The sequence below is a fragment of the Passer domesticus genome, chromosome 13, assembly GCF_036417665.1.
Source record: "Passer domesticus isolate bPasDom1 chromosome 13, bPasDom1.hap1, whole genome shotgun sequence".
In the NCBI taxonomy this organism is placed as follows: domain Eukaryota; kingdom Metazoa; phylum Chordata; class Aves; order Passeriformes; family Passeridae; genus Passer; species Passer domesticus.
The window spans coordinates 14,871,006-14,887,512 of NC_087486.1; the positions used below are offsets into that span (position 1 = coordinate 14,871,006).

The 16,507-nt window shown below is 57.9% G+C and overlaps 2 protein-coding genes across 2 annotated transcripts; both read right to left on the reverse strand.

Annotated features, from left to right (window-relative positions):
• Window position 1: 1 nt before the first annotated feature.
• On the reverse strand, window positions 2-1,080 carry LOC135280118 (SLC35A4 upstream open reading frame protein). Its single transcript, XM_064387869.1, has 3 exons — window positions 1,021-1,080; window positions 819-917; window positions 2-649 (listed from the first exon to the last, which is right to left on the reverse strand). The coding sequence occupies exons 1-3, from the start codon at window positions 1,033-1,035 to the stop codon at window positions 452-454; spliced, it is 312 nt and encodes a 103-aa protein (XP_064243939.1). The 5' UTR covers window positions 1,036-1,080; the 3' UTR covers window positions 2-451.
• Window positions 1,081-5,911: 4,831 nt separating this feature from the next.
• On the reverse strand, window positions 5,912-12,344 carry STING1 (stimulator of interferon response cGAMP interactor 1). Its single transcript, XM_064387953.1, has 7 exons — window positions 12,219-12,344; window positions 11,710-12,000; window positions 11,007-11,184; window positions 10,061-10,169; window positions 9,665-9,903; window positions 7,757-7,943; window positions 5,912-6,394 (listed from the first exon to the last, which is right to left on the reverse strand). The coding sequence occupies exons 2-7, from the start codon at window positions 11,946-11,948 to the stop codon at window positions 6,192-6,194; spliced, it is 1,155 nt and encodes a 384-aa protein (XP_064244023.1). The 5' UTR covers window positions 11,949-12,000; window positions 12,219-12,344; the 3' UTR covers window positions 5,912-6,191.
• Between the last annotated feature and the right edge of the window lie 4,163 nt (window positions 12,345-16,507).

The following is a 16,507-nucleotide window of genomic DNA, read 5'->3' on the forward strand; positions in this document are numbered from 1 at the left end:
AGAGACCAAATACCAAGAATTTAATGAGCCTGATTGAAGCAGGATGTTCCCTGCCACACCCGTGATGCAGCAGGAGAGCAGGGTGCTGTCCCTCGTCAGGAGGAGAGCTACAAGCCTTCCTGAGAAGCCACACAAAGCACGCTGCCAGGGCACACAGGGCACAGCAGCCCTCAGCCCGCAGGGGCACAGGGAAAGGTAAGGGGAGAAGGCAGCTGGCAGCCCCTCGGGGCTCTCAAGCTGCTGTGGGTCAGTGCAGTGATCGCTGCTGCCATGATGCCCGACAAACACCCATCACCAGCCCCCTGCGTGTGGCAGTGGTGTGGTGCAAGACCCTTTTCCAGGGAAAAGAAGGGTGCAGGTGACGTGCCTGGCAGAGCCCTAGGGGTGCTCTGTGCCTGCTACCTAAGGAGCACGGTTCCTGCAGTCCCTGCTGCCTCCGGGCTCCTCCTCGCTAGTCCCGACCTTTCTTCAGCGAGTTCACATAGTCCCGGATCGTCTTCTCAACGTTGGGCACGGCGTAGTTCTGGGCAGCGTAAATCCCGGTGCAGGTGCCGGCCACGAAGCCCAGGACGGCGGAGAAGCGGAGCTTGGCTACCAGGTATCCCGCCAGGAAGCCTTTGAGGAAGGGCGACGCCAGCAGCGACCCGTCCTGGGGGGAGAGCACGGTGAGGCACGGCCGGGGGCGACACAGGACGTGCCCCAGGGGTGAGCCGTGGGCTGTTTTTCCCTGGGATTTGTTTTTCCCTGGGATTTGTTTTCCCCCCCCCACCAGTCGCTCTCCGAGGGCGCGGCCGGCCCGCCCTGAGCCCGCACGTTACCTGCCCCACGCCGGCCTGCACCTCGTCCTCCACCCGGCGCTGCAGGCTCTCCAGCTGCCCCTTCAGGAAGGCGAGGTCCTTCAGCTTCGGCAGCGAGTCCTGCGGGAGACACGGAGGTGATTCCCGGGCCGGTGCCGCGGCGGGAGCGGGCGCGGCCTCCCCGCGGCCCGGCGGCCCCGCAGCCCCGGCGCTCCCCGCTCACCTTATCGTCCGCCATCTTGGCGCCGCCGCCGCCGCACGCCGATTGGCTGGCGGGGGGGCACGTGACACCCCGGCAGCCAGACCGCCGCTGATTGGTTGTCACGGGGGCAGCGACTCCTCCCGCACGACCCTTCCCGCCACGGAGGCGGCACCCGACGCTGATTGGCTGGAGTGGAGTCACGTGATGCTCCCTCACGCCGCCCGGCCGGCGCCATCTTGGCGGGGCGGTGTTGCCGCTTGAGGCGCGGCCCGGCCTTGGCGCGGCCCCGGCCCCTCCGGGCGAGGCTGACAGAGCTCATGGCCGCCCCCCAGCGCCGTCAGGCCTTCCAGGCCCAGCCACCGTGTTGCCTCTGAGGGCAGCATGGATGCGGGTCCCAAGCTCTGCAGCTTCCCTGGGCTCTGTCTCCGTGAAGAGTCCGGTCCAGTCCCAGGCTTGGCCAGTGGTTTATGTCTAAAGCTGTGCAACTGAGCCTTTATACGACTTTGTCCTTCAGGATTAAGGATGGCAACCCAAAAATATTTATACAAATAAAATATTTTAATTAATGATTGTAAGGATTATGCTAAAAGATCTTATTCAGAATTATTTACCACACAGTGTAGGTAGCTCTAGCTACTACAGCAGTGCAATATTTTTGAAGCAATATTGATAGTAAATTATATTAAAGGTAATAAAGTAATTACTGAACAAACATTGATGCTTTTCACCCACCTCGGTGCCTGTGGGAGTCCCTCTCATGGGTACTCCTCAGCTCCAGGGAGGAATTTCCACGTACCTTCCCAGAAATAACAGAATAAGGAAAGAACAAAAATGACTTCAGGGTTCTTTTCCAACCTAAACGATTCTGTGATCATCCAATCCAACCATCAACGCAGCCCTGCCAAGCTAAAAAATCCCTAAAAAGCTGCCAGCTCCCACGAGCTACACCCAGACGTGTTCAGAACACATCAGGGACGGTGAGTCCAGCACGGCCCGGGCAGCTGTCACAGTGCACAGCCCTTTCCATGAAGAACTCTTCCTCAATATCCAGTCCCAGCCAGCCTGTCACAGTGCTCAGCCCTTTCCATGAAGAACTTTTCCTCAATATCCAGTCCCAGCCAGCCTGTCACAGTGCTCAGCCCTTTCCATGAAGAACTTTTCCTCAATATCCAGTCCCAGCCAGCCTGTCACAGTGCTCAGCCCTTTCCATGAAGAACTTTTCCTCAATATCCAGTCCCAGCCAGCCTGTCACAGTGCTCAGCCCTTTCCATGAAGAACTCTTCCTCAATATCCAGTCCCGGGCAGCCTGTCACAGTGCTCAGCCCTTTCTGTGAAGAACTTTCCCTCAGTATCCAGTCCCGGGCACACCCTGGGGCTGTGGCACCTCTGGTGTGAGCCCGGAGTCCCCAGGGCTGTGCTCCAGCTGACCCAGCCGCTGAAGGTGCCAGGGAAACCCGACCTGCAGCACTTCCAGCTCGGGAAACAGGGAGAACGGCAGGCACCACTGAGCAGCTGTGGGGAATGTTGGTTTCAGGGGCTTGGCACAATTTAATTAAAACCTGTGGTGCTGGGGGAAATGTGTGTGATACTCTCCTGGGTGCTGTGCCAGCACGGAGGCAGCTCCGTGAAGCCTTCTGGGCTGTGGGGCTGCTGCTCTCCAAGTTAATTTAGATACATTCCTAGTGTGTGTTACACTGCTCCCCCTCAGCACTGGGGAAAGGAAAAGAAAGGGATTTGGGAGGCAGTGGCAGGTGCAGCCCAAAGAAGAAGCATTACTATTGTTATTAATATTAATAGCCAGTTTAAATCCAACCATTGCTGAAGGCTGAGCTGCTGTTTCCTTGCTTTGCAGGATTCCAAACTTCACCCAGAGGCAGGTGTGGATTTAGTGAACCTGACATTTTCCTCAGTTGCTTTTGAAGCAGGATTTTTACTTCATGAAAGGTAAAAATAAAATAAAATAAAATAAAATAAAATAAAATAAAATAAAAAATAAAATAAAATAAAATAAAATAAAATAAAATAAAATAATATGTGAGTGACTGCAAGGGCTTTTCTTGGAGCACAATCACAACACTTGGAAAGTGCCACTTAGCGCAAGACTGACTTGGAAAATCTGGGTGTTAGTAAAAAACATGTGAGGGCAGCAGAGCCCTGTGATCAGTCACTGCTGGCACCTCCAGGGAGGTGAGCCCATTGCCAGCCTCACCAGCTGCAGGACAGCATGGCAGAGTGGGTTTATGTTGGCTGCTGGGAGGGGATTCCTCCCTGTGAGGGTGGGCAGGCCCTGGCACAGCTGTGGCTGCCCCTGGATCCCTGGCAGTGCCCAAGGCCAGGCTTGGAGCACCCTGGGATGGTGAAAGGTGTCCCTGCCATGGCAGGGCTGGGATGAGATGAGCTTTAGGGTCTCTTCCAACCCAACCCGTTCTGGGAGTCCTTGAAGATGAGTTTTTCTGGGTCATGGTAGAGGCTGAGCGCCTGCCCTCAGAGGGTCTGTGAGGGAGCTCTGCTCTCAGCCCCCCGAGCTCACACCCTAAGGCTCTGTGCCATGTGGGGCAGCACGAGTGGGTCACTGCTGGTGGTTCCAGGGATTTCTGGTGGGAAAACAGCTGGGATGTGAGGGAGGGCTGGGAGAAGCCCTGTTCTTGCTGCATCTAAGCTGAGGCGGGCCCCAGCCCTGGCTGGAGGGAGGATGCAGCCATCCTGTGCCCTGCTCAGCAGGACCCTGGCTGTTAAGCTCCCTCCCTGCTGCACCTGGGACCTGCTGGATTGTGGTGGCCCCTGGACCTGCTCAGCTGCCCTGGCTGAGCTGTGGTGGCATTGCTGCTCCCCACGGACCAGGATGGGTCTGCCTCCAGGCTGAGTCCTGAGTCTGAGTCAGACCTGCTGTGATAGCACTAAAACTGAGCTATTTGTGCTGCTGGAGAGCTCAAGGGGAAACTGGTTATCCTGTGTTTGCCAGCTTAGCAGCAAGCTGCCACTTCTGGGGTTGGATTTTCCTGCCTCTGATCAGCCCTGCCTCCAGTTCCTGCTGCCAGCAAAGGCTTTCACCTTGGCCCTGCTGTGCCCTTGAGCAGTGGCAGGAGCTCAGCCTTTGGCTGGCAGCACGGCTGCTGCTGGAGCAAGGTTGTGCTGTCAGATTTCCTCTGGGCTCGTGCCTGCCTTTCAACCTGTCCCCTTCTAATATGGCCTGAGCTTATCAGCATCTCCAGCCCAGCCTGGCTGCAGTGATGGGCGAGATAAGAACCTTCCACGTGAGGAGGGAGCAGGGCATCAAGGAGGACACGGAGCTGTGCCCCACAAGGATGGGTTTGAAGGTGTGAGCCCTCGGGGGCTGCAGTGGCTTTGCTGCTCACACAGCTGCTGGAACTGGCTGTTCCTATGTTGCTGAGCTCGACCCTGACACATTTCCCTTGCATCTCAGCAGATGCCCACAGCATTTGCTCTGTGCCCTTGGGAACGCTGCTCAGGTCACCAGGACCCACATCCTGCCCACACGCCAGGGCCAGACCCCCGCTCTGCTCCCTGCCCTCAGGGTGTCTCCTGCCAGGTCCCTCACCCGCTGTCTTCCCTCTCCAGTCAGTCCAGCACCAGGCACTTGGCACATCCTGGAGACCTCAGCAAAGATTTCTGATACCTCTGCAAACCAGCTGCCTCTTTGCAGTGGCCTTTGCTGTCCCAGCCCTCCCTTCACAGCCCTTCATCTGTCGTTTTTGCCATTTTTGCACAGATGCAGTACCCAGAGATTAGGCTGCAGATTAAGGTTTTACTGCATCCTGAAATGGGTTCCAATTCCCAGTCCCAGCAGGACCAACATCCAGCCAAATCTCTCCTGAAAGCTCACTGGGCTGGAGCTGGGGAGAGATCTGCCACGTGCATGAAAGGTGGAGTCCTACATACACAGCCAGGTGAGGCACCTGGGATTCTGTGTCCAGTTCTGGGCCACTCATGACAAGAAAAACATTGAGGGGGCTGGAGCATGTCCAGGGAAGGGGATGGAGCTGGGAAAAGGTCTGGAGCACAAGATGAGGAGCAGCTGAGGGAGGGCTCAGCCTGGAGAAAATGAGGCTCAGGTGGCACTATCTCCCTCTCTACAACTTCTTAACAGCCAGGTGGGGCTCTGCACCCAGAGAACAAGGCACAGCACCAGAGGAAAAGGCCCTGAACTGCCCCAGGGGAGGTTCAGTTTGGACATCAGGAAGAATTTATTCACTGAAAGCGTTGTCAGGCATTGGAATGGGCTGTGCAGGACAGTCACTGTCCCCTGGAAATACTAAAAAAACACATGGATGTGGCACCTGGGGACACGGGTTAATGGTGGCCTTGGCAGTGCTGGGTTAATGGTTGGACTCAATGACCTTAGAGGGCCCTTCCAGCCTCAGTGATTCCAGGGTTCTGTGATTCTAGAAGGAGCTGGGAAGCCCAGGGCAGGAGCAAGGCTGTTGTGTCAGCTCCAGCCTGTGCCTGCCCAGCAGCTCCCCATCCTGGGTGAGCCTGCGCTGCCACCAACACTGTTGGTCAGGCTGGAGGCTCCCCTGCAAGTGCTGCACAGGCTCCCCGTGCCTGCAGAACTGCCCCATGACTCTGGCCACGTGGGCTGGCTGTGTTTGTCCCAGCACACACAGGCACACTTGTGGCTGGCATTTCCAAAGCCCATCCAACGCCACAGCGTATCACAGGATCATGGAATATCCCGGGCTGCAAGGGACCCCAGGGATCATCCAGGCCAACTCCTGGCCCTGCAAAGACACCCCACAATCCCACCCTGTCCCTGGCAGCATCATCCAAGTGCTCCTGGAGCTCTGGCAGCCTTAGAGCCATGACCATTCCCTGTTCAGTGCCCAACCACCCTCTGAGGGAAAAACCTTTTCCTATCTCACATGGGGCACATTGCACATTGTCTCCAAAATTTAGGATACTGCAACTTGTCCCAGACTGGAAAGTGCTTTATATAACAAAAATTAAAGCAGATAAAAACCCGATACAACCCACAGAAGAACATCACAGCTGTACATAACAAAGAAAATGGGAAGCATGTCACAGGGCTGTGGGCTGAGTCAGCTGCTCCAGTAACCGTGGTACACAGGAGGTTTGGGTGGGAGCTGGGGGTTGCAGCCATGGGCAGCACGTGCTCCAAGAGGAAGGGGGTTGGGGAAGGGTGACCCAAGCCCCAGGGGCAGGGAGGGGCTGTGTCAGAAGCCATCGGTGCGCAGGGGCTGTGGCAGGTCTGGCAGGTCTGACACGCTGATCTGCAGGTTGAGCTCTGCCGAGTCCAGGGCCGTGGATGGGCTGTGTGTGTGGCTCTGCTCCAGCACGGCGATCTCCTCGTGATGCTCCTGCCGCAAGTGCCACACGATCTCTCTGGACAAAAAGTGGGCCTCTGCTTCTTCTGGCTCTGGAACAAAGAGAGACAAACCTTCCTGCACTGGCTGTCCTGAGGCAGAGCTCTGGGCAGGGAACAAAGTCTCTGAGAGATGCCCCAAAATGTGCATTCAAAATACAGCTTTTACTTCCCACTTTCGGCATGGCAGAGGGAAAAAGTTCAAACACAAAGTGTGGGGAGGAGTGTAAAATTACAGGCACTATGTGCTGGATTCCCAGTAGTGCTTGTGATGGGAACTGCCTTGCTGCAAGGAAATGCTTCTCCCCATCAGGGAGAGTGCTGAGTTTCCTCTGAAAAAAACGACATTCATTAAAGCAAGATGCTGATTTCATCTGGTGGAGGTGAGGAGATGGCAGATGAAAAGATGATGGGAATGAGGGAAAGCCTCGCTCCCTCCCATCCCCTGTCAGCAGGAATGGCACTGAGCCAGCACACACTCATCCCACTGCTGGGGAGGGCGTGACAGCCCCAGCAACTCCTTCCAGGAACATCACCGGTGAGGGGAGCGGCTGCTCGGCCTGGCTGCCTGCTGCTGTACTCAATGCTTGCAGCAGACAGCTTGTCTCAGCTCCCTTTGGGGACTTCAGCTGGGACAACCAGTGCTGCCCCACCTTCCCTGCTCCTCAGACCCACAGCAAGAAGTCTTTATAACTATGGACTCATGGAATACCCTGAGTTGGAAGAGATCCACAAGGATCATCCAGTCCCACTCCTGGCCCTGCACAGACACTGTGTCCCAGAACTTTGTCCAAATGCTCCTGGAGCTCTGGCAGCCCTGGGGCTGGGACCATTCCCTGGGAAGTCTGGTCAGTGCCTGACCACCCTCTGGGGGAAGAACCTTTTCCTGATACCCAGACTAAATCCCCCTGGCACAGCTCCAGCTGTTCTCTCAGGTCCTGTCCCTGGTCCCAGGGAGCAGAGATTGGAGCTGCCCCTCAGCAGGAGCTGCAGCCTCCAGTGAGCTCTGACCTCAGTCTCCTGTGCTCCAGCTGGACAGGCCAAGAGCCCTCAGCAGCTCCTCATGTGGCCCCTCTGGGCCCTTCACCACCCCCACGTCCCTCTTTTGGGCACTCCCTCACAGCTTTAGATCGTACACTGTGGTGCCCAGACCTGCCCCAAGGCTCGAGATGAGGCTGCCCCAGCCCAGAGCACAGTGTGACAATGCCCTCCCTCACCAGCCCGGGATGCCAGGCTCAGTGACATTCCTATTTCATGTGGGAATGCAGCCCCTCCCTTCCTCCCGTGGCAGCAGGGGCCACCGTGCTCCCCTGCCTGGGGACATCAGCCAAGCCCTGCACAGACACTGATCCAGGTCACTCGGGGCTAGAAGGGCACAGCCACTGTCCTGGGCACCCCAGCCCCTCCCTCACTCACCCTCGTAGGCAATGAGCCTGTATGTGTCTGCACACTCCTTGGAGCCTTTCAGGATCTCCTCCAAGGTCCTGTAGAAAAGCTTGGCCTGCTCCAGGCGCTCCTCCCGGCTGAAGGCAGCACACTCATCCTGGGACATGGCGTACAGGGTCTGCAGCGGCGTGGCATATTCCACAGCACAGTGCCACAGCTGCAGGGTGGAAGGACAAGGCATGGGGACAGCAGGACTGGCAAAGGGCTGCTGGGAGACCCTGGCACTGGGCACAGCACTCAGGACACTCAGCTCCTTGGCCTGCCTGGCACTGGGAGCACTGGGACAGGGACACCAGGTCTGGCCCCAGTGTCCCCCTGCCTCGTGCAGAGCAGGGAGAGAGCAGCTGGCCTGACAGGTCCAGGTGTCCCCTCTGCCAGGTGGGCTCAGGGAGCTGCCTGTGCCCATGGGGGGCAGCCACTGGCTTGTCAGTGCTCCCAAGAGCAGCCTGGAGGGTGATCATCCTGATGGAATTTGGTCCCCTGGGGAGACATCCCTTCCTTGTGATCACACCTTCTTGATTGCTTTCTGCCATACAAAGGAAAGTGGAGGGGCAGCACCAATCTTTGCTCTCTGTGACCAGTGACAGGACCCAGGGAACGGCTGGAGCTGTGTCAGGGCAGGGTTAGGTTGGATATCAGGAAAAGGTTCTTCCCCCAGAGGGTACTGGGGGCACTGAACAGGGAATGGTCACAGCCCCCAGGCTGCCAGAGCTCCAGGGGCTCCTGGACAATGCTCCCAGGCACAGGGTGGGGCTGTTGGGGTTGGATTTGATAATCTTTGTGGGTCCCTTCCAACCCAGCATATTTTGTGGCTCCATTATTCTAAGTGTGAGCATCCTAACAGAGAGCTGGAGGGCAGAGCATAAACATTGGAAAGGTGGAGGCACAGCTGGAAGGAGGCTGAGCAAAGAAACAAAGAGAAATCTGACAAAGCCATAAACATGCCAAGGAGGAGCGGTGTTACCAGTGAGTCTTACACTGGGTAAACTGGAAAGTTTAATGGAGTGAATTAGAAGGAAGAAGGATGTGATCCCAGGTAAATGCAGAGAAGCAGGAAGTTCCCAGCCTTGGCAGTTACTGCCATGCCCTGGGGCAGGTGCCTTCCATGGGCCCTGCTCACTGTGAGGGACTGGGCAGATATTACTGGAAGGCCAAGTGCAGGCTCAGAGCTGCTGGAGCTCCCAGGGAGCAGAGTGACTCAGCAGGAGCCTGGCAGCAGGAGCACAGCATCAGTGCGTGCAGCACGGCAGGAAAAACCCACAGCTGCCTGTGCTTCCCCCGAGCAGGGCAGGGGAGGCTCGGGGCCCTGCAGGCTGGGCTTTAAAAACTGCAGCTCAGAGCTCACCTACTGCCAAGGGGCAAACCAGGGGAGCCAGGTGAGGAGCAGAGCTCTGCCCATGTCCCCACAGCACCAGGGTGTTCCCTCCTCCAAGGGGAGGGTACAGGGGCCAGTCTGCCCAGAGATGTGGGAGCTGGAGAGATTTAGGGCTCACCAGCCTAAAAAGGGGTGACGGGGGAAAGGAGGCAGTCAGGTAATGACTCACACAGACATCTTCGAGCACCTCTTCACACACAAGGAAACATTCATCCTATGGGAAGTGATGCTCTGTAGCCCACACCCCAAATCTGCTTTTCCCTGCTCAGTTTCCTGCTGTTTTCTGGACTTCAGTCAGCTGCAGGAGGGGTTAGGAAAGCCCACCAGCCTGGGAGGAGGCAGCCAGCAGGAAGGGCTACAGGAATGGGATCTCTCCATCTCATGGAAGCATGGTGAAAGCTAGGAGTATCTAACAGGAGAGGTGACAGTCTCCTGTCCTTAGGGTCACTTCTGGGGCCAGCAGGCCTTTTGGGATGATGCTCCCAATGCTGCTCTCAGCATACCTGGTTTTCTTCATCCGTGATTGCATAGAGGCTGTGTTTGTAGACCCTCTTTTTGATGCCAGCTCGGGCCAGGATGGTTTCAGTGAGCTCTGTCACATACTGGATATTGCTGTCAGCTTTCTCCAGGTCATCATAGATATGACAGCTCAGAGGGATCAAGATGTGGAGCTTCCAGGTCTTCCTGCACGCCGGCAGGTTGGGATTGGCTCTGCTGAATTCCTCCATGGACTTTTTCACCCCTGGTGGAAGAGAGCATCAGGGAGAGGTGCCTGGTGTGAGTGCAGCTGCATTCTGCCTTGCTCCCCATTTCCCTGCTAACACTGTAAAAGTGGGAGGATTGTTATTAGGAGCTATTTCTATCTGTAGGCATGGGAATGCAGGGAAACAGCTACGTACGTGGCAGGACTATTTTTAGGTACCCAACATAAAAGGACCAGGCAAGCCCATGAGCAGCGTTCTGCTTGGACCCCTCAGACATCTCGGACATCTCCACTGCTGAGGGCTTCTGTGGAGGGAAGGACAGAGAGACAGGGTGATGACAGCTGCCACCTGGGCCCTTCTGCAACAGCCAGTTCCCCACAGGGACTGGAGAGCTCCAAAGAGAGCTGGAGAGTGAACAACCCCACCAGCCCCTTCCCCCTCCGTGCAGGGCAGAGCCCCTGAGAGCCCCCACAGCCCCCACAGAGGAGGGAACTGGGGCTGGAGTGAGCCAGGCATTTCCCTGGCTGCCCTTCCACTGGGATCCTGTGTCCCAGTGCAGCTTGTGCATCTGCCCTGTGCCTGCAGCATGGCAGAGGAGACACCCCAGTGCCTGATGGTGGGATTCCCAGTGGCCTCTGCCAGCTCTGTGTGTGCCTTTAGGTGGAGATGGGTGTGCTGTCCCACAGGCACCCACAGAAGCCCCTTGTGCAGCCTGTGTGACCTTTCCAGCCCTGCCGGGGCACAGCAGAGCCCTCCCACTGCTGCAGAGGCACCTGGGGCTTGGCTCTGCCCCCACACCACACTGAGAACTGAGAACACACAGGCTCTGCTTCCCCCTCAAGCACCAGCTTGACTGACAGATTTAAAATACCCCTGTTTTTCATGTCAGGGGGGCCATGCCATCCCCTGGAATGGTTGTGCTCATTAGGGGCAGCCTGGCCCCCCTCCCAACACTCCTGGCAGCACGGGGCCAAGGAGATCAGCTCTGCAGGGCTGAGCTGGGAGTGCTCCTCCCAGCAGGCTGACTCTGGGTGGGCTGGACATGCAGAGGCCGTGTAGAGCTGGCTACGTGCCCCCACGGCTGCTCAGAGCTGAAGGGTTCCCCGGGCAGCCAGCCAGGCTGGGGGTGTGGGAGCCTTACCTGGAGCCCCAGGGCAAGGATGAGGAGCTGGCACAGGCTGGCCAGGATGAGGTGGAGGCCGAGCTGCTGCCCATCACCGAGGAGAGCCACGGAGGCCGAGCCGCAGACGAGCAGCATGGGCCCGTGCCAGCGCGGGGGGAAGCAGCTGCTCAGGGCCCTCCAGAAGCTGCCACGGTGCCTGGGTGGCAGAGCAGACAGGAGTCAGGCTGGTGGCCACCTACCCCCCTCAGCAGCCATGGCAGGGCTGCTCCCATCTCCTGGGTGCCACCAGCCTTCCAGAGCTCTACAGAGCTGTGTGGGACCCTGCCCTGCACACCCCAGTGCCCCCAGCCAGGAGAGGGCTTGGGTAGATCAGAGGGAGCAGAGGGAATGTCACCCTGGACAGCAAAGGGAGAGAGCAGCCCCTGCCCTCCAGCACTGCGTGGTGGGGAAAGGCTGGGGCCAAGATCTGCTCCCCAGGGAAAGGACACACAGAGAGGAGACTTCCAGGGACATCTGGGGGAACGGGGCAGGTGGAGAGGGAGCAAGAGATGAGGACAGGAGAGTGACAGAGGGCAGCCTGTGCTGCTGGGCACAGCACATCATTGCCACAGAGGGCACAGAGCCCAGGAGCAAACCCCACCATATCCCGAGGCAGCAACGCCTTTGTCCCCAGGGATGTCCCGGGAGCGCCGCAGGCAGCCAGCCAGCCCCGCTGGCTCACCTGGTGTCCAGGTGGAAGATCTCCTCGGCCAGGTAGCAGACGCCCTTGAGCAGCTCCCCGATCTGCAGGGTGGCGAAGTGGAGGGCGAGGCCGCGGGCGGTGGGCTCGAGGGGCTGTCCTGCGAGGAGCAGAGCCCCGGCGCACAGCCCCAGCAGCACGAGCACGGCGCGCCGCGCCCGCCCGCCGCGGGCCCGCGGCACCAGCGGGGCACGGCGCGCCCGCCGCGGCTCCCGGCACATCTGCGCCCGGCACGGCGGCGGCAGCAGCTCGTTCTCAGCACCCACGGCAGCACTGTGGCAGCGGGTAAGAGCACATGAGGGGATGCGTGCGCCCAGCGCTCGCTGAGCATCCCAAAGCGCACCCTTCGGGGAGGCTCCCCCGCGCTTCCCGCCTTAGGGCTGTGCCCTGTGCCCAAAAGGGCTCGGCGAGACACAGCCTGGCAGGTCACCCCGCTCCCAGACGGATGCCAGCCCGCCCTGCTCCGCGGTCCCTGCTCTGGCCGCACTCACGAGCAGTTTCCAGCCAGCCCCGGGTTCCTGCGCTGCGGTTCCCGAGCTCCGCGCTCCCGCCTGGCCCCGGGGCTCCTTCCCGAGGCTGCTGCGGACACGCACCCGGAGCCTCCGCGGCGTACGGGCTTCTGCAGCCCGGGTGGAGCTGCACACAAAAGCGCGCAGAAAAGTGAAAATGAAAGAAGCTCTGGCAGCGGCGGGCAGCCTGTGGAGTGCCAGAGCTCTCCCACACAGGGTATCCATGAGATTTCTCAGCCCACAGGAAATCCAGGCACTGGTGGCTGTACCAGTTTCGATATCCATGAGCTTGCACATCCTGGAAAACCCCAAGTCTGCCAGGACATAGTCTGAGGGGAACTAGAATGAGGAAGGAAACCAGAATTTATTGAGATCTCATCTGTCAAGGGCAGTAGATTTCAAAGATGGCATTGATTCAGCTCAGCAGATTGCCAGGGGCAAAACAGACTGAAGTTCCTCCTAGCAGAAGGTGACTCACGGCGCCCTGGATGCTCCCACCCCACACATTTCCAGGAGATGCTGGTTGGGAAGCAGTGCCCATGAGTGCTGGCAACACAGCAGGGGCTTCCTGCAGCCAGGCTCTTGGTGGCCAGTGAGGCCCTCAAGACTTCCAGTTCCTTGTTCCAAGCAGTGGAGAGGTATTTCCATCCTGGAAGAAAATGGATTAGGGGACACATACACAAGCCCATAGGAGCAGGTGGGATGCACTCAAGGATGCTGAGGGAGATGGATGATGCCCTGGCAAGGTTCCTCTCTGATGTCTTTGGAGTGCTGGAGCAATCAGGAGGTTCCTGGAGAGCGGGAGAAGGGAATCTCACACCCAGCTTTGAGGGGGTGAACTACAGCCTGCTCAATGTCACTTCTGACCCTGGGAAAGCAATGGAGCAAATCCTCCCAGCAATCCCTGCCAAAGAGCTGAAGGATGTGACAGGAACCGCCATCAGGGATTTCACATCACATCTGATGGACCCAGCCACCTGGAAGGGCAAGAAAACTGGCTGTAGGGATGAGGGGAGAGCCTTCACTTCAGCCAGGCCCTCAGCATGGTCACCCATGGCCTCTGTGGAGCCAAACTAGGTACATACAGGCTGGGAAAAGGAGTGACTGTCCACAACACACTCAGGGTCCCACTGCTTTCTGTCCAGGAATGCCCCTGGGTTCCAGGAGACCCTGACAGTCCCCACAGACCCACATTGCCAGGGTGTCACAGGCTTACAGCACAAGGACCTTGATTCAGACATGCCCATGGTTCACATTTAATTAAAATCACAGAATTAAAGAATTATTTAGGTTGGAAGTCCATCAAGTCCAACTATTTCCCCAGAACTGCCAAGTCCACCCCTAACCCATGTCCTCAAGCCTTTTAAATCCCTCCAGGGACGGAGACTCCACCACTGCCCTGGGCAGCCTGGGCCAGTGCTTGACAGCCCTTTTGGGTGAAGAAATTTTCCCTAATATCCAGCATAAAGTTCCTGTAGTAGTGCTGGCTTGAGGCCATTTCTCTTTGTCCTGTCCCTTGTTCCCAGGGAGCAGAGCCCACCCCCTCCTGGCTGCACCCACCTGTCAGGGAGCTCTGGAGACAGAAGGTCCCCCCCGAGTCCCCTTTTCTCCAGGCTGAGCCCCCCAAGCTCCCTCACTGCTCCCCATCAGACCTGCACTCTGCTGCCCTTCTGTGGGCACAGCTCAAACCCAGAGCAGGGGAGGAGGGGCTGGCAGGAGCTGCTTGTTTGTGGGGTACCTTAGAAAGCCCAGCAAACCACTTGGCCAGTGTTCCAGCCCCAGGAGGGGCTGGGATACAGCCAACATGTTGTTTGCTTCATCAGCACAAAGGCTGGCTGAAACATCAAGTGAATCACTTCCTTCTCCAGTGCTGGGATAAAGCTTGTCCCATTCCAGCCAGGCTTCACTGACCTGCTCTGCTTGGCTCTTCAGTGTGGTGGATGGGCTGCCTGGCTCCCCAGACACCTTCCTGCAGGTCCCCAAGCAGCTGCTGGCTCTCCTGCCCTCAAAGCCTGGCCTGCCTTTCAGTTCTGCCCTCAGCACACCAACACCTGCAGTATTTATGTCTCACTTCTGTTCAGAGCAGAGCTGTGGTACAGGTCCAAGAGGTGAGTCTGAACTCCAGGAATGAGTTTTCATAGAGTTTTGGAACCATGGAATGGTTGGGGTGGAAAGGGACCTTAAAGTTCATCTAATTCCCAACACCTGCCATGGGCAGGGACAACTCTCCCTAGACCAGGCTGCTCCAAACCCCGTCCAACCTGGCCTTGAACACTTCCAGGGATGGGGCAGCCACAGCTTCTCTGGGCAGCTGTGCCAGGGCCTGCCCACCCTCTCAGGGAAGAATTTCTTCCCAATATCCCATCTAACACTGATCTCTGGCAGTAGGAAGTAATTTCCCCTTGTCCTTGCACTCCAGGCCATTGTCCAAAGTCTCCTCTTGGAGCCCCTTTAGGCTCTGATGGGCTGTGAGGTCTCCCTGGAGCCTTCTCTTCTCCAGTCTGAACACCCCCAGCTCTCCCAGCCTGGCTCCAGAGCAGAGGGGCTCCACCCTCAAAACATCTCTATGGCCTCCTGTGAGCACCTGGAACATCTGAGCTGGCCTGGGAACAGAGAGCCCAGTGCTGCCCAGTGCCTCTGCACAGCCAACAAGAGTGGCAGGATTGAAACTGCCCCCATTGTCCTCCCTGGCCTTCCTCTGGCCAAAAATTTGCTTTTCCAGATCTCTCTTGATTGACATTCTCTCTGTCCCTGTTTGCTGCTATTCCCTCAAGCAGAGGGAACAAGAAGTGACACATGATGCTGGAAGATTTTAGATGGTTTAAAACCCCACAAGGCCCCTCTGTGAACCAGCACCGTGGCACCTCCAGCCCGGCTGGTGCTGACAGCTGTGTGAGGCTGAGTGGGGCACAGAAATCAACTCAAATCAACACAGAAATCAGAAATCAGACAGCAACCTGCCCACACTGCGGGCCTTGCCGAGACCAGGGGCACCAAGGAGTCCTGGAATATCCTGGGGTTGAAGGGACCCGCAAGGATCATCCAGTCCAACTCCAGGCCCTGCACAGACACCCCAACAACCCCATCCCATCCCTGATGGCATTGTCCAAACGCTCCTGGAGCTCTGGCAGCCTCGGGGCTGGGACCATTCCCTGGGGAGCCTGGGCAGTGTCCCACCACCCTCTGGGGAAGAACCTTTTCCTGGTGCCCAGACTAAATCCCCCTGACCCAGCTCCAGCCGTTCCCTTGAGTGCTGTCCCTGGTCCCAGGGAGCAGAGATTGGAGCTGCAGCCCCTGGGGAGCTCTGACCTCGGTCTCCTGTGCTCCAGCTGGACAGGCCATGTGCCCTCAGCTGCTCCTGTGGGCCCTTTACCATGCTCATGTCCCTCCTTTGGATGCTGTTTCTCATACTGTGGTGCCCAGACCTGCCCCCGGATAGAGGCTGGATACATGTGGCATGTCCCCTCCAAAAGCCATGCCAGGAGCAGGGTGTTTCCCTGGCACCCCCTGGGTGAAGGGCTGTGAGCAGGCAGCAGCAGCGTGATGACAGAGCTGGCTCTGCTGCAGGATGGGCACGGCAGCAGCACTTCCTTCCTTCCCTTAATTCCCTTGTTTTTCCACTGCCCTCGGAAAGCAGGTAGAGCTGCTGGCTTCATGCTGAGGGCAGGCTGCCCAGTGACAGCTTTCACTGGGGATACCTGCAGGGATGGGGCTCCAGTGCCAGGCTGGTGTCAAAAATGGTTTTGGTCCCCTGACTAAAAGTGCTGCAGTCGGTGTTTTTAGTGCTGCAGTTGCACCAGCAGTGTCCCTCAGAGGTCCCGTGTGACAGGGCCGCTTTACTGACACAAAATAGCAAAAATAAAGTGCTGTGCAATATTCCGTGTGGCCTTGGGCTGTGTGAACCAGGCCACACTGGTGCAGTGAGGAGTGTGTGGGAGATCTGGTGGCAGCAGAGGAGCTGCTTCCTGGAGCTCCCAGGCACACATCACCTCTCACTCGCTGAGCCGAGCCCTTTCACCCACCACAGGATCCTGCAATGTCCTGAGCTGGAAGGGACCCACAAACATGATCAAGCTCCTGTCCCCTCAGGCCCCTCCTGCACGGGACAGCCCCAGGGATCCCACCCAGTGCCTGAGAGCATTGTCCAAATGCTCCTGGACTGCCTTCTTGTCCAAGCATTCAGCTGTGGGACAGAGGAGGTGGCAGAGGGGGCCAGGGAGGTGTCCTGGCCCAAGGATTCGGGGGTTTCCCCCTTGGCTCCAGATGCTGCA

Coding starts and splice junctions, on each gene's coding strand:
- LOC135280118 (XM_064387869.1), bottom strand. Junction 650..818: donor TGCAGGCCGGCGTGGGGCAG/GTAACGTGCGGG, acceptor CTCTCCCCCCAG/GACGGGTCGCTGCTGGCGTC.
- STING1 (XM_064387953.1), bottom strand. CDS start 11,948: ATGTGCCGGGAGCCGCGGCGGGCGCGCCGTGCCCCGCTGGTGCCGCGG. Junction 11,185..11,709: donor ATCTTCCACCTGGACACCAG/GTGAGCCAGCGG, acceptor TCTGCCACCCAG/GCACCGTGGCAGCTTCTGGA. Junction 9,904..10,060: donor CCTAAAAATAGTCCTGCCAC/GTACGTAGCTGT, acceptor CTCTTCCACCAG/GGGTGAAAAAGTCCATGGAG.